This window comes from Phymastichus coffea, unplaced genomic scaffold, assembly GCF_024137745.1.
Source record: "Phymastichus coffea isolate CEN01 unplaced genomic scaffold, Cenicafe_Pcof_1.1 PCOF00038, whole genome shotgun sequence".
Lineage (NCBI taxonomy): Eukaryota > Metazoa > Arthropoda > Insecta > Hymenoptera > Eulophidae > Phymastichus > Phymastichus coffea.
This window is the reverse complement of record NW_026706849.1, coordinates 2,044,898-2,060,277: the sequence shown is the minus strand read 5'-3', so window position 1 is coordinate 2,060,277 and position 15,380 is coordinate 2,044,898. Positions and strand designations below refer to the sequence as shown.

The following is a 15,380-nucleotide window of genomic DNA, read 5'->3' as shown; positions in this document are numbered from 1 at the left end:
CACTATGCTTTCTGCATCTTGCGAAAAAAAATGTGTCTCGTTATTATCAATCAGCTAATTTCAGTGCAAGTGTACTTGGGTACGAGAGTAATATCGGTTCTTTAGTGCAGGCCCGAAGTAAGCCAAATTTAAAAATTACGTTTACTTCATTTGTTAGTTAAGAAATAACCTTTTCAAAATCCTCTAAATTCATTATTCTCTGTTAATAAAATTATTTTTGAAAATCTAAAAACAATGTTGAAAACCACTTTGTCACTCTGTTCTTCTCAATTGAAAAATGGACTCATTTCTGTTATTTCTGACGGTATAACAGCGATTTTTTATTATTTACCAACTTCAGTGTATAAAATTTCATTTAAAGAACTGTCTAAACTTTGTATTTTAATTGTTAAAGTAAATATACAGCATTTTGGAGTATAAAATTTTTAATAGGTTAATTTGAAATTCCAGCAAAACACATTCCGTTTATAAAATTTAGACGACTTGTCCACAGTAATCATAGTTCACCAAATTCTGTGGATCACAATAGGATGAAAGTTAAAATTTTACCTGCTCTTCAAGACAACTTTATGTATCTTGTAAGTTAATTGCATTTTAATATTAATTAAATATTGTAGAATTCAAATCTATTAGTATTCAATTAACAGATATAATTTTCTCAATTTTAATGTTGATTTGATATGTTTAAAAATTGTAAAATAGTTCTTAGGATCTGATTTTTAATTTGGAAAAACAATATTTTTTAACAGATCATTGATGAGGATACCAATGAAGCAGCAGTTGTTGATCCAGTAGCTCCAGATACTGTCTTAGCTGCTGTTAGAGAAAATAATTGCAAATTAACAAAAGTACTAACAACTCATCATCATTTGGATCATGATGGTGGAAATGAAAGCATAATTTGTTCTAAACCAGATTTACAAGTTTATGGAGGTGATGATAGAATCAAAGCTTTAACATGTAAAGTTGGTGATGGAAGTATTATTAATATGGGAAGTTTAAAAATTGAATGTCTGCATACACCTTGTCATACTCGTGGTCACATATGTTATTATGTGACAAAAAGTTGTTCAGAACCAGCAGTTTTCACTGGTAAGTATAAATACCTAAGAAAAATAAATTGCTAATAAAGTTAGTCATAATATTATTTATCTGTAGGTGACACTCTATTCAGTGGAGGTTGTGGAAGATTTTTTGAAGGAACTGCAGATCAAATGCATCATGCTTTAAATGAAATTTTGGCAAAACTACCAGATGAAACGGTATTTTTATATTTTCTTAAATAGAAGTATATAATCAGTAAATTATATAAAAAAGCATTCATATACTTTATTAGTTATTATTAATTTGTTAATATTAATTTTGTTAATATTAACTTTCACTTGATTCTTTATAGAAAGTTTATTGTGGACACGAATATACCATTAGCAACCTTAAATTTGGCTTACACGTGGAACCAAACAATCAAGCAATGAAAAAACGAATAGATTGGGCTTGTTGTCGCCGTAAAAATAATCTTCCAACCATTCCGAGTACAATTGGTGAAGAAAAATTAATCAATCCATTCATGAGAGTTTGTGAACCATCTGTTAAGGAACACACAAAAAAATGTAATCCAGTAGAAGTTATGGCATGTTTAAGAGCTGAGAAGGATTGTTTTAAAGCTTAAGCACTTGCTTTTAAAATTTTTTTTTATAGTGATTTATAACAAATATATATTTGTATTTTTTATTCTGTTAAATTAGTTCTACAAAACTAATGGTATAAAAATTAAAAATGTAATTGTATTAATAAAATTGAGGTATTTAATATTCACAAATATGAATTTTAAGTTTTTATATCGATACTTTTATTTATATTGTCCAATTGTAAGATAAAATTTACACAATTATCTCGCGAGAGATGCATTATTAATAAAGTATTTATTTATATATGCTCCATTCATCACTATTTTTTTCAATTAATCACAATTTTCACTTTTATTTTTTTTTAGATTTCATTTGTACTCGTCTATTTTTTCCAGGTCTCTGTTTATGGCCTTTATTCATTGGTTTTCCTTTACCTAACATTCCTGACTTACCTGACCTCCCAGGTTTATTTGGTCTTCTATAGTCTGAAACGTCTGCTGAACTGTCTTTTGTGTTTTTCTTTGACCCTCTCTTTTTACCACCAAATCCAAACTTGGAATTTTTAGTATTTCTTTTATCTACAGCTTTCTTGTTCATAAACTTTCCATCTTTACCTTTGGGCATTAGTTTTTTCTTATCATCTAAGAAATCTAAATCTTTTCTGATACCTTTACGATACTTTTTCACTTCTTCCATCAGTTTTCTCTTTTCAGCGTGTTTCTTCAAGGTAGCCTCTACTTGCATTTGTTTTGAAATCTTACGCTGTTGTCTCAATTGCCTAATCTTTTCTGTTCTTTGAGCTTCTACTTGTTTCTTTTGCAAATTTTCTTTAACTTTCGTCATATGCGCGTCTGATTTAGCCATTTCAGCGTAGTAATCATCTGGCCTTTTAGTGGAAATATTGAGTGCCTTAAGCCTAGCAATACCTTCAATAACTGCACTTTGTGCCTGTCTATGAAACATGGTCTCTCGTTTAAAATCGTTTAAAACTGGATCATCAGTTGGAGTAAACTGAGGCAATTTCTTATTTCCTTGGAGTTGCCGGGCTCTACGATCTGTTTGTTCTATCATTTGTAAAGCTAATTCTGGAGCTAATGGTGCTGGAGTATTTGTTAATATTAATTTTTCTATCCATGGTAGCTTAACTGTGAAGTCTTTTAATATTTGATTTAAGCCACGCTAAAACAAAATATATTTGACTGAAAATTTAAATAATACTTGAAGTGAAAATATATTTATACCAAAAGCTGAAACTTACAACATTGTTTTTGTACTCTCTTTTTTTCTCTTCAACAATATTCAATCCTGGCTTCAACAACCCTTTGGCAAAAGCTTCTTGAAGCTGAATGAACGCGTAAAAATACGAGGTTACAATTTACATAATAGAAGATACTTGTTTCAAGATTAGAGTATTAGAACAACTTACCTCTTCGTCTGAAGAATTGTACTCTGATTCAGATTCCGATAGATCCGACATTTTTCAAAGAACAGATTTGTTATTTTTTCAACAATTTCAACAAAAAATTCTTAGGAGTGGCCCCGATCATGAATTAATATACCAATTTAACAATATACTCGCACGTGCACATCGGTGCATTTAAACATTGCAACACTAGCGCTTAATGATGACTGCGAGAAAATATTGTACTATATTTAAAATTCAAGGCGGGAAAAGTGGACGTGCACTGATACACTGGCGTATTATTAAGTTATCAAGATGAAATTCGTCATAGTTAAGTGATGAAAACATCGTGAACTGATAAGGACTGCTACTTAATTAATGTTTCTCAACGATGCAATCAAGATTGTAAATTTGCTGCTGAAAAAAATGCAAATAATACAAGTTTAATTTCTAGCTTGCACGTACTTTGCACGTTTATATATATGTAGGTTGCACGCGCGAGGTCATAATAAGTTTGTCACATGTTAGTCCCGACAAACATGAGGATGTGTTGATGCGAGACCTTGCAATTATTTTTATTGTCGATATCGTAAATTCTTTTTTTATAGTTCTGTCAGTATTAAAGCATCGATTGCAGTCACGCTGTGATCTTCAGATCTTCCATAAGTGGAGAGTCAACATAAATATCACTTCGTGGATAAAGAACGATTATTTTAACTAAGTTGAATTTATAAGTCAGATGCAATATTTGATTTATTATATTATATTTGCTGTATATATAAGCATGTATGTCATTTGATCTATTCTTTTACAGTTTATATTCTCTTACACAACATGGAAATTTTTGACCCATCAGGTGAACAAATAATTAAACTTCTATGAAATCATTGTTTTAACAGTTGAATAATATTTTTCCAAATATCTTTTTGTAGAACATCAACATTGTAGGTATAATCCATTGCGAGGTGAATGGGTTTTAGTATCTCCTCATCGAATGAAACGACCTTGGGGAGGCCAGGTAGAACCAAGTAGTGATAAAGATCCCCCTGAATATGATCCACATAATCCATTGTGTCCTGGCAATATCAGAGCTAGTGGATTGGTATGTCATTAAGTTTGAGTTTATTTATTGTCAAAAGCTAAACTTAATTCTTTTTATTTCCATGGTAAAATCTTTAATTTTAGGTAACTCCAAAATATGAAAAAACATATACATTTACTAATGACTTCCCTGCGATGTTAGAAAGTGTACCAGATCCACCAAAAGAAGTTGAAGAATTATTTAGAACAGGACCAGCTCAAGGTACATGCAAAGTAATGTGTTTTCATCCTAAATCTAATGTGACAATAGCTTTGATGAAAATAGAGGAAATTAAAGAAGTTATTAAACAGTGAGAAAAATTGTTATCTGATTTAAAAATGAAATAAAACGTTTTGTAGTATTATTTGAATTTTTCAAAAAGGTGGATAAATGAAATACTAGATCTTGGAAAAAAATGGACATGGGTACAAATTTTTGAGAATCGAGGAAGTTTAATGGGTTGCAGCAATGCACACCCACACTGTCAAATATGGGCAAGTTCATTTTTACCTAATGAACCTAGAATCAAAGATATGAATTTAAGAGAATATTACCATCGTAATAAGTCACCAATGCTATTTGATTATATGAAAAAAGAATGTTCTAAAAAGGTAAAGAAATAATTATTTTTTGTTACATAATAGTATCATTTATTCAATTAATTTTTACATAATAGAATCATATTTAATGTTGCTGACTAAATTTTAAACTATGTTAATAAACAAATTTGCAGAAAAGAATAGTAATTCAAACAGCAAACTGGTTAGTTGTTGTTCCTTTTTGGGCTACATGGCCATTTGAAACAATGGTTTTACCCAAAAGACAAGTCACCAGAATGGAAGAATTGAATGAAAAAGAGCAAACATCACTCGCAGCTGTCATCAAAACACTATGTATAAAATATGATAATTTATTCCAGTGTTCATTCCCATATTCAATGGGTTGGCATGGTATGATATATGCATTAATAATACAAGCTAATAATTCTATTACTGTGAATTATAATTTAATTCATTGTAGGTGCACCCACTGGGCTAGAGTATGACAAAGATTATAGTCATTGGACTTTTCATGGAATATATTTTCCTCCACTATTACGTTCCGCTACAATCAAAAAGCACATGGTTGGATATGAACTTTTAGCTCAATCTCAAAGAGATTTAACTGCTGAACAAGCAGCTGAAAAATTACGGTCTCAGACTACTATACATTATAAACATCCAGAAACAAGTTACAATAATGAGGAATTATCACAATTTATTTAATAAATAAAATGGTTTTATATATAATAGTTGTTTATACAATTGAAAAATTAATTTATAATTTTAATATTTACATGTTGTTCAAAGTGTAATATAAAATTGGTTTTTATATTGTTGATTGTTAATGTTGTTGTTTTAATAAATTGGAAAATTAGGATCTATATTATGCGTCCATGCATGTATTCCTCCTGCAATATCTTTAATTTTTAAATTTGAATTAGAAAATGATTTCTTTAAAATTTTGACAGCTTTTTGAGAATCATTTCCACGGCGACAAAGGATAAAAACTGAAAGCAAAAATATTTCATTCTATGTATAAAAAATTTAATATTAAAAAATATATAAATATATATATGTATATTTTAAATCAGTTACCATCACATAAATTTGCATCCATATTATCAATTTCTTTTTTAACAATATCAATACCATTTTTGCCACTTATTGTTGTGAATGGAATATTAATTGAATCTTTTAAGTGACACATTTGAAATTCTTGATTGGATCTTACATCAATCAGTAGATAAGGTTTAGAGGATAATTTAATAAGTTCATGATATTCGTTAATACTTATTCTTTCATCAGTATTCAAGATTTTTAAATCTGGATTTTTATCATTTGCTTTGGCTCCACAAAACTCTTCATAATCTATTAAACTACGAATTTTAGGATTACTACCACAAACAGCACAATCTGGATTATTAGATCTTAATTTTAAATTTCTAAAAATTGTATCTATTCCATCAAATATTAGAAGTTTTCCAGCAAGAATACCTGGCATTCCTAAAATTATTTTTATAGCTTGTAAAGCCTGAAGTACACCTATAGTTCCCACTACTGTAAATGAAAATAAATATCTCTTAAAATTTATTTCATTACATAAATAACATGTGATAAATAATTACCAGCTCCAAGTACACCACTATCTCCGCAATTACTAACAGTTTCAGGAGGAGGTGGTTTTGCAAAAATACATCTATAGCAAGGACCAAAATGATTGTATACTGTTAATTGTCCTTCAAATTGTAATGCTGATCCACATACTAAAGGCTTCCCACTAATGACACAGGCATCATTTAATAAGTAACGAGTAGCTACGTTATCTGTAGCATCCAGTATGACATCATACTGTTTGATGATTTCCAAAGCATTTTTACTGTTAATTTGAAGTTTGTATGGAGTAACTTTAATGTTATCATTTAACCTGAAATAACCAACAGGATTTGTATAAATAAAATGAATCCTAAATAGCTTAATCCTATATTATTCATTTTATTCATTATACCTTTTGAGACTACTTGCTGTAGCATCAACTTTGGATGTACCTATATCTAAGGTTGTAAAGAGTAATTGTCTATGTAAATTTGTAATTTCTACATCATCGTAATCCAAAATACCAATATGACCAACACCTGCACCAGCTAAATATAAAGACGATGGACAGCCTAAACCTCCAGCACCAACAATAAGTACTGATGAATTTTTCAATTTGACTTGTCCTATATTAATAGAATAATAAAATAAAATTAGAAACATACTATTTGTTGTTTCAACAATTATAAATTATAATATGCAAAACAAGTAGTGAGTGGATTTATACCAATATTGCATATATTTAACATATAAATAAATAAATAAATGAATAAAAGTATTTACCTGAAACTCCTATTTCAGATAAGAGGATTTGTCTACTGTATCTTGAAATTTCAGAATTATTTAATCCATGTGGCTGTAAAATTTGTTTTTCACGCCGCAATTCTGCAAGGTTATTTTCTTTTTCTCGCAATTTTTCCTTTAAACTTGTTATTTCCTCTAATAATAATTTTTCAGTCATATTGTAAAATGTATCTATTATTATTTCAAATCAAATGCAAAAGTAGCACGATCGTTTGCAAGGCACTCCTTATTTCTAGCGACTGAATAATGTTATTGTTATGAAAATACAACGTGGTGAACATGCTGCACGAAAGGATCAGCTGATCGATTCTTAGTATTTGGATCAGACAAACACTCTGCTTCGAAATCGTGAAAGTAAATAAATATAGTAAAAATATTTGGTGAAAAATATCTTAATGCAAATTAAATATATGCATTCACTTATAAAAAGAAAAATATGCATACATTCTGATAGAATATGATGATAAACGAATAAACAAAAAAATCTATTTGTAATAAATTTGTTAATAAATAACAAATATTTGAATAGTTTTTTCCATTAGTATTACTAAAAGGTAATTCATATTGATTCATTAATAGATATTGCTACTAATATCAATAACATGACATGGTTCTGTCATAACAAAAACCCATCGATCAAATTATTCAAAGTCCATTCAAGCGATTCCCGCGTATCTAAAACTTGTGAACTCCGCCGCTATCGGCGCGCTAGCGAACGAGACGGAGCTAGCGTGAAGGCGATCTGGCAAACAAAAAAATAAAACGATTCAAGTCAGGTAGTCGTTGGGTCGTTGGTGAGTAGTTCGCTGTGGCTGTGCTAACTAGTAACATTACGGAGCAGCATCGTATTAGCGACGTGTTATCGTGTGCCTTGTTGTTGTTTCACCAAAGGGGTTGTCCCCCTCGTACATGCGGATATCCACTTTTGTCGTTACAGCCACCAGCATAATTATGCTAGCACAGCAGCTGAAATTTAGTAAAACCGTATAGGGAAAGCGTCAGGCATAACGACGACGCAGTCAGAGGAAGAAGTCGGGGAACGATCGGGAGGAAGAGGTGGAAGAGGAGGATTGAAGTGCAAGTGCGTGTCGTGTGTTTTGACGGTGTGCAAAATGGTGGAGCCGATATTTGACTATCAATTTAGATTGATTCTCATCGGTGATAGCACTGTGGGCAAGAGCTCACTGCTCAAATACTTCACCGATGGAAAATTCGCTGAGGTAACGACGCAAAATATGATGACACATGCTTCACTATTTTCATCGCTTTCCCCTCTGTTCTTCCATCTTCGTTCTCACTCTCTTTCGCGGTTGTGGAACGTTTATTGAAATTTACGTTTTGTTTCTTTGTTTACATATTTGCGTAGCAAAGCGGACGTATGATAGTTGTGTGTGCATGATTTTCTGCTCATTTTTTAAAGCCTCGTGTTCTCTCATTTTTACTGATTTAATTTTCTAGACTCTATACGATAAAATATCTTAATAATAAATTGTCTAGTTACCTGTACTCAAGTACTAGAAATCAGCGTTACAACTTATTTACTGTCAAAATATAAAATGTGTACTGTCCAAGCATGAGTCAGGGAAATATGTGGTTATATATAACTGAGCGGCTAGGGAATAATAAATTATCATAGGTTATAAAAATGCCATACTCTTTCATGGTTTGAAAAATACTGTAGTGTGCCCTTCCACTATGACTCGCTTTGCTTGGTCGTAAACCTCAGACGAGACAAGAATCTACTTTGCCTCACTAGTTAGGTAATATACTAAATAAGACTCCGCATAGCACTGCTTAAAGTAAAACAATCAATACCATATTTTCATATTAATAATGCACCGATTTCTTTTAGGATCGATGTTTTTCGATGAATTTGTATAAAGTTTAATAGGCGATATTCATTGGATTTTATACTATATTTTCTAACAAATATTTATAATTATAAAAATATGAGAAAATACTCACTAACATAGGTTTTGTTTTTGATTTATAATATTTCGTTATTAATTTGAATTGACTAAAGCCGACAATATGACAGAAATAACCAGTATTTACGTCGTACATTATTAATATAGAAAATTGAACAAATGCGTTAGCCAAATAAAACTATTTATTAATACGCGAAATTTTTTAGCACTTATAGATACTCTATTGCGACTTGCATTTTCTCTTTAGTCAAACAAGACAGTTCTACTTATATTGTATATATATTTACGAGAGAAATTTGCTTTGGAGAACACGATATGATTTTCCCAGTGTGATCGCGATTTTCAACAGGATAGAGATAGTCAAGAGCTCATGCACTCGATTTGCCTCAATGACAGCACGTTGACAGATTTATTTGTGCAGTTTTATATGCAGATGGTTTTACTTGTGCGATTCGAGCAGCTTTGTTTGGAATTCCATGTTTATCGGCTCAACACTTCAACTCGGTTTTGAAACATATGTATGTGGCAATTTATGATAACATCATTAACCTACTGAAACTTTTGTATATTGCACTTCTGTATTTTTTCTGATAATGCAAATACTTTTAATCTTTCTATCTAAGCCAAAAATACTAGGTTGTATCAACGTTTTAACAGTGGAAAATTTGACGATATAAATGAAAATATTTTAGGTCAATGGCAGTAGCACAAAAAATAATCTAACTTTACACAAGAAAACTTGGCATTCTTTATTTTTTGTAAGCAACCATCTAAATTCATCTAACCATAAACTAAGCCCACATTTCATAAAAGTTCATTTACGCGTTGTGATATAGTTTTAGTATAATTACTATTGTCGTATTAGTAGATACGTTAATGTACTCTACTCACGCATTTTGTCGTTATTCGGGCCTCGAGGACATTGAATTTTCCAAAATTACTTTTTACTTTATTTATTTTAGTTATTATGATTTCGCTTTTATAACAACAAAATGTTTCTATTTGAATTGTCGAACATTCTACCGAAATATCAAAATAGTTGAAAAGAATCCAAAAATATACGTATCAATTATTTTGTCCTCATAAGCTGCCGACTGATAAGCTGACAACGGCTGTCAGTGATAAAATTAGACGCGCTGCATTTACGCGATGAAAGCGATAAAGTTAAAAATTATGATTGCCTTTGACAAAATTGCAAGCTAGAAGATGAGCGACAAATAATGCCGCTATACACATTTATGAGTACTATTTGCAAGTATAATAACGCACTAAATTTATAATAATTCATACAGCAAACCATTAATTGATTTTTAAAGCGAATAAAGTCATTTTTACAGTTTGAAAGTTTTTATGTAGCGTTTATTTTTAAAAGCAATCGAAAGAAGTTGTTTGTAGAGCCAATCAAAACGAACTTGATGTAGTGTTTAATAACTATCTTATCAATTAATATTATGTCAACATATCACGATCAAGACGAATTAGTAAATGCATTTATATTGGTGTGCAACATGAACTTTATAATTGCGTATAGAGAAAATGTCGGTCGATATAGTAATTAGTTCTATGGAGTTGTAAGGGAAAATGCAAATGCTAGTTGCACAAGCGAAGTGGAAATCATTAAATATCAACCACGCGTAATTAATATTGCGAGTATTACATAACGGCAATTACATGATGAACGTGTTTCATCAATTTAACATTAGCGAGACGATTGTGAAAAGAATTATTTGATTAAAAGTAGTCGAGAAGTGACTGTCTTTTATAATGACACGATTATCGTATTATTGCAGCTCTCGGATCCAACGGTAGGAGTGGACTTTTTTGCTCGGTTGATTGAAGTCAAAGATGGCACAAGGATCAAATTGCAGCTTTGGGACACGGCTGGACAAGAACGGTTTCGGTAATTTTCCACATTTATTAAAATCGTATGTTTTTTGGTATTTTGAGTTTGCATAACACGATGATATATCATTGAATGTCTATTTTTCTTAAACTTTGTTTTCACACAAAATGTAGGTTTGAAGCTTAATTAATAAAAAACAAAGTTAATTTTGCGACATTGATTAATACAGAAAAAAACGACGTTTCCTAATACTAAATCAACTTTTTCGAACACTCACAAATGATACAGTTATACAAGATAAAAAAATATAAAATATAAAAGCATCAATGATAAGCTTCACCAACAGAAATAGATGGAAAATATGTATTATTATTTACATATGCATACTCGATGACTCACCGAAACTGTATCCAATTAAACCACCAACGCCTCTGCTATATTTTTTCATGACTGCGTTTCAAAATGAAACGTACAAGGTAATTCTGTCTCTTATTCGCAGGTCCATAACGAAATCATACTACCGCAACAGCGTTGGCGCACTTCTCGTGTACGATGTGTGCAATCGCAAGAGTTTCGAGCATATACCTCAATGGATGATGGAAGCACGTCGTCACATCGAACCACATCGGCCGGTATTTTGTCTGGTCGGTTGCAAGCTTGACCTTGTAACAAATGGTGGTCGACGCGAAGTTTCGAAAGAAGAAGCGAGAGCATTTGCCGATCAGTACAACGTTCATCACGTGGAGACGAGTGCTAAGACCGGCTTGAATGTCGAGGAGGCATTCAGGACTGTAACTCAGGAGGTTTACAATCGGATACAGAATGGCGAGTATAAACTCGAGGACGGATGGGACGGTATCAAGACTGGATTCGCCAGACCTGGCGGATTGGACTTTAATCTCGTCGAGGCTGAACCCGCTAAGAGTTCGTGCTGTTAATTTGCTTTGCTTTTTATTGTCGATGACCGATTTTTAGTTTGTCGTCTAATCATATTAGTGAACGTTTAATCGTTGGTTTGTTGTTGAACACGATAAATTGTCGAAAGTGTGCTTTTCGTTTCTTTTATTTACTCTTCACAAAAATCTGCCTAGCTGCCATTATAAAATCTGCAGATTCATTGTTCGTTCGATTTTTCTTTTGAAACTTTTCTAATCTTTGTTCAGCGACGACTCGTTATATAATTGCGTAAGAATGCATTGAAAGTTATTCTCTTGACAAAAACTTTAGTGTAGTAATTTTTTAGCTAAGACCAGAAAAAAACTGTTTTTGGATTTTGTACTGTTTTTGTGTATTTTTTATTTTTATTTATTTTGTATTGAATTTAGATCAAGAAAACGATATATTTTTTTAGTATTTATAGTTTTTATTATCTGACAATTATTGTATCGTTTTTAAATCACTAATGCATTCTTGCAGCTACCAGAAAAAAACTATGTTATCAGAGACATTAATTGAATAAGCATGTATAGGATAAATATTCATTTTTGTATATAGATTGTATAAATAAATTAAATAAGATTGTACACCTTTAGTAGAAAAGATACAGAAAAAGAAATAAACTTTGATATGTAATTAAATACTATCTAATAACAACTCGTGGTGCGTCTTAAAAACTTGAAATTTTAATACGCATGTATATCAAGTTAATTTTTTTAAATAAATGTTCAAATTCGGTTATTAGTCATTTCTGTTACATAAATACTATTGTTTTCATGAGTTATTTTTAAGAGTCATCTTTATATTTTTAAGAAAACAAATTGAAGTTACTAATAAGTTTTTATATAAAATAATGTAATATGTATGCATTCAAAAATATTTTTCCAAATAATTCTTAATCATTTTACGACATATGCATAAACTATTTGACGTAGCAATGGTTACTCATTGCTTTATGCGATTTCACTGAATTCAATCATGAAGAGTGAATAAACTCGATAAAATCTATTTTGTACTGCTTATAATTATAAACATTTTAAGCTACTATATTTTATACCGATTGATCATTGATGCCATTCAAATTTCATGTGAAATTAATGCGAGTAAATTCAGATATGGATGTGCGAGAGAATAAGACAATATATTGGTGCAGGTTGTACATTCTTTTGTTAATATCTGACGAAGAATTTTGTTGTATAACTACCGAAAATTGTACATAATTCTTATAAAGCTTAATTATCCAACGTATATACATTTCTGGACATTAGCAAACTCTAATTTTATTTGCTAATAAAGTTAAATGAAAGAGTTTTAAAATAGATCTTTATGAAGACTTGTCACATTTTTTTAACTATTAGAAGTTATTACATAACATCACTCGTAAGCGGAATTCCGAAAGTTAATCGAAACCAAACGTAAAAAGTGATGATTACACTGTGTTATGATTCAACACGATATAGACTACAAAGAAAGTTTTTATCATAAACGATATCTTCAACAAAGTAGTATATTATTAAATATAATGTAAATAATTGGATATATATCAGTCAATCTTTCTCAACGAATGATCCCCTACAAGCCAAAAATCATTTTGTTCATCAAATTTCGATAGGTGGTCAATTTCTATATAGGTCTTGAAGCCTACTTTTGAAATTCTTTTTGTTTATTAAATTGATAATAAAGCCTGCATCACGAAGCTGATTGAGCTCTAAAACATCCCAAATGAAAGGTCTTGAGTTCTACTTTCGTAATAAATTCATACTTTCATTCAATAACCAAATGATTTTTGGCTTGTAGAGGGTCATTCGTTGAAAAAGAATGACACACACACACGAGGTCTGTTCAAAAAGTATCGCGAATTTTGAATTTTCGCGGGCTATGTATATTTAGTTTTTAATTTTTTTGTAACCTTATGTTAATACTTATGTCCCTTACTTATACTGACAACGTCGACCATTTTTAATGTTTTGTTAATTTTTGGCAGCTGTTTTGCTTAGATATGTTTTGGTTCGTCTTCGATTTTTGCCTATTCCAAAAAATGGATCGAAGAATCCGTATCAAATTGTGTGTGAAAAACAAAATAAATTGCACGTACGCATTTCGCATTTCGAATGTTAACTGTGGCATATGGTGAAGCTACCTTAGACTAAAGCAACGTTTATCGGTGGTACAAAATGTTTTCAGAGGGTCGAGAAGATGTGAACGACGAAGAGCGTGTCGGGCGCCCGAGCATGTCAACAACAGATGAAAACATTGCTAAAGTGAAGAAAATAGTATTAGCCAATCGTCGAATCACCGTTAGAGAAGTTGCTGAGGACTTAAACATATCTATTGGTTCATGCCATTCGATTTTAATCAATGAATTGGGCATGAGTCGGGTCACCGCGAAATTCGTGCTAAAATTGCTCAATTTCGACCAAAAACAGCTTGCGTTAACATTGCTCTGGAGATGTTGGACACGGTCCGTAACGACCTAAATGTGCTCCAGACGCTTCAAGTAACGGATTATGGGTTTATGGTTATGATGTGGATACCAAAAAGCTCAATCACCTCAATCGAAGCTGCCGCATGAGCTAAGACCGAAAAAAGCGCGCAAAGTTCGGTCGAATGTGAAGGTTTTGCTCACAGTTTTCTTCGATTGCAGGGGTGTGGTGCATCATGAGTTCTTGCCACAGGGTAGTACGGTAAATAAGGAATATTACTTGCAAGTTATGCACAATTTGCGCGAAGCAATCCACCATAAACGTCCGGATTTGTGGAAGAACAAAAACTGGCTTTTGCACCATTTTAACGTCCGTACTCACACATCATTCGCTTGTGCGCGAATATTTGGCCATAAACAACACAGTAATGGTGCCGTATCCACCATATTCCCCAGACCTGATCCTCTGTGACTTTTTCCTGTTTCCAAAACTGAAGAGGCCCGTGAAAAGATGACGCTACGCTGCGATTGAGGAGATAAAGACGGTATCAAAGGAAGAGCTGAACAAGATCACGAAAAATGATTTTTTTTAAGTGCTTCGATGATTGGAAAAAGCGTTATCATAGGTGCATTATATCCGAGAGGGATTACTTTAAAGGGGAAAAAATAGATATTCATGAATAAATAAATACTTTTTGAAAAAATATAAAATTCACGATACTTTTTAAACAGACCTCATATATATATATATATATATATATATATATATATATATATATACACACACATATATATATATATATATATATATATATATATATATATATATATATATATATATATATATATATATATATATATATATATATATATATATATATATATATATATATATATATATATATATATATGAAAAATCATTTTTCTTATGCGATCAAAGCAACGATATTGTTTACAAATGTTCATGAGTCTTTTTTACATTGGACACCTTTTTACATTATATATTTTAAATAACCTTTCGTTACCGAATAAACGCTTGTAAACCCTTTGCACGTCACACAGTCTTGTGATAAGAAATAAAAATAATTTAATTCTGAATCATCATTTCTTGAATATTTTTCTTTCCACAATTATTACAAATAATTTTGAAATGTTATATCAATTTTTAACAGATGATAATGCATAACTATTAAAATTGATG

The 15,380-nt window shown here is 31.1% G+C and overlaps 5 protein-coding genes across 6 annotated transcripts in view; 3 read left to right on the top strand and 2 right to left on the bottom strand.

The window, feature by feature from the left end:
- The window catches only part of LOC131663783 (transmembrane protein 104 homolog), a 66,164-nt gene extending 64,351 nt beyond the window's left edge, over window positions 1-1,813 (top strand). Inside the window, 4 exon segments of the mRNA XM_058934416.1 lie at window positions 530-578; window positions 750-1,092; window positions 1,159-1,262; window positions 1,397-1,813. Of these exon segments, the coding sequence (XP_058790399.1) occupies window positions 530-578; window positions 750-1,092; window positions 1,159-1,262; window positions 1,397-1,669 (769 nt within the window). The 3' untranslated portion in view covers window positions 1,670-1,813.
- Window positions 1,814-1,832: 19 nt separating this feature from the next.
- On the bottom strand, window positions 1,833-3,224 carry LOC131663785 (probable rRNA-processing protein EBP2 homolog). Its single transcript, XM_058934418.1, has 3 exons — window positions 3,055-3,224; window positions 2,887-2,970; window positions 1,833-2,807 (listed from the first exon to the last, which is right to left on the bottom strand). Exons 1-3 carry the CDS (start codon window positions 3,103-3,105, stop codon window positions 1,980-1,982), a joined length of 963 nt encoding a protein of 320 aa, XP_058790401.1. The 5' UTR covers window positions 3,106-3,224; the 3' UTR covers window positions 1,833-1,979.
- A 326-nt stretch (window positions 3,225-3,550) lies between these two features.
- On the top strand, window positions 3,551-5,508 carry LOC131663710 (probable galactose-1-phosphate uridylyltransferase). 2 transcript variants are annotated; one of them, XM_058934276.1, is made up of 7 exons: window positions 3,552-3,764; window positions 3,845-3,886; window positions 3,963-4,132; window positions 4,216-4,421; window positions 4,494-4,722; window positions 4,845-5,061; window positions 5,132-5,508. In XM_058934276.1, exons 2-7 carry the CDS (start codon window positions 3,865-3,867, stop codon window positions 5,374-5,376), a joined length of 1,089 nt encoding a protein of 362 aa, XP_058790259.1. In that variant the 5' UTR covers window positions 3,552-3,764; window positions 3,845-3,864; the 3' UTR covers window positions 5,377-5,508. The 2 variants fall into 2 exon arrangements, with proteins under 2 accessions (XP_058790260.1, XP_058790259.1); XM_058934277.1 differs by having other exon boundaries at window positions 3,551-3,886.
- LOC131663709 (adenylyltransferase and sulfurtransferase MOCS3-like) lies at window positions 5,374-7,318 on the bottom strand. Its single transcript, XM_058934275.1, has 5 exons — window positions 7,030-7,318; window positions 6,659-6,872; window positions 6,279-6,577; window positions 5,749-6,210; window positions 5,374-5,660 (listed from the first exon to the last, which is right to left on the bottom strand). The coding sequence occupies exons 1-5, from the start codon at window positions 7,205-7,207 to the stop codon at window positions 5,509-5,511; spliced, it is 1,305 nt and encodes a 434-aa protein (XP_058790258.1). The 5' UTR covers window positions 7,208-7,318; the 3' UTR covers window positions 5,374-5,508.
- A 509-nt stretch (window positions 7,319-7,827) lies between these two features.
- Window positions 7,828-14,907, top strand: LOC131663684 (ras-related protein Rab-39B). The gene is made up of 3 exons (XM_058934217.1): window positions 7,828-8,270; window positions 10,769-10,878; window positions 11,321-14,907. Exons 1-3 carry the CDS (start codon window positions 8,163-8,165, stop codon window positions 11,757-11,759), a joined length of 657 nt encoding a protein of 218 aa, XP_058790200.1. The 5' UTR covers window positions 7,828-8,162; the 3' UTR covers window positions 11,760-14,907.
- Window positions 14,908-15,380: the final 473 nt, after the last annotated feature.

Excerpts from the sequence above, each read along its gene's own strand:
- LOC131663684 (XM_058934217.1), top strand. The coding sequence starts at position 8,163 with ATGGTGGAGCCGATATTTGACTATCAATTTAGATTGATTCTCATCGGT. Across the intron at positions 8,271-10,768 it reads CCGATGGAAAATTCGCTGAG|CTCTCGGATCCAACGGTAGG; the intron begins GTAACGACGCAA and ends GTATTATTGCAG. Across the intron at positions 10,879-11,320 it reads GCTGGACAAGAACGGTTTCG|GTCCATAACGAAATCATACT; the intron begins GTAATTTTCCAC and ends TCTTATTCGCAG.
- LOC131663785 (XM_058934418.1), bottom strand. The coding sequence starts at position 3,105 with ATGTCGGATCTATCGGAATCTGAATCAGAGTACAATTCTTCAGACGAA. Across the intron at positions 2,971-3,054 it reads ACAATTCTTCAGACGAAGAG|CTTCAAGAAGCTTTTGCCAA; the intron begins GTAAGTTGTTCT and ends GCGTTCATTCAG. Across the intron at positions 2,808-2,886 it reads GAGAGTACAAAAACAATGTT|CGTGGCTTAAATCAAATATT; the intron begins GTAAGTTTCAGC and ends ATTTTGTTTTAG.
- LOC131663710 (XM_058934277.1), top strand. The coding sequence starts at position 3,865 with ATGGAAATTTTTGACCCATCAG. Across the intron at positions 4,723-4,844 it reads AAAAAGAATGTTCTAAAAAG|AAAAGAATAGTAATTCAAAC; the intron begins GTAAAGAAATAA and ends ACAAATTTGCAG. Across the intron at positions 5,062-5,131 it reads ATATTCAATGGGTTGGCATG|GTGCACCCACTGGGCTAGAG; the intron begins GTATGATATATG and ends AATTCATTGTAG.
- LOC131663709 (XM_058934275.1), bottom strand. The coding sequence starts at position 7,207 with ATGACTGAAAAATTATTATTAGAGGAAATAACAAGTTTAAAGGAAAAA. Across the intron at positions 6,873-7,029 it reads ATCTGAAATAGGAGTTTCAG|GACAAGTCAAATTGAAAAAT; the intron begins GTAAATACTTTT and ends CTATTAATATAG. Across the intron at positions 5,661-5,748 it reads GGATGCAAATTTATGTGATG|TTTTTATCCTTTGTCGCCGT; the intron begins GTAACTGATTTA and ends TTTTGCTTTCAG.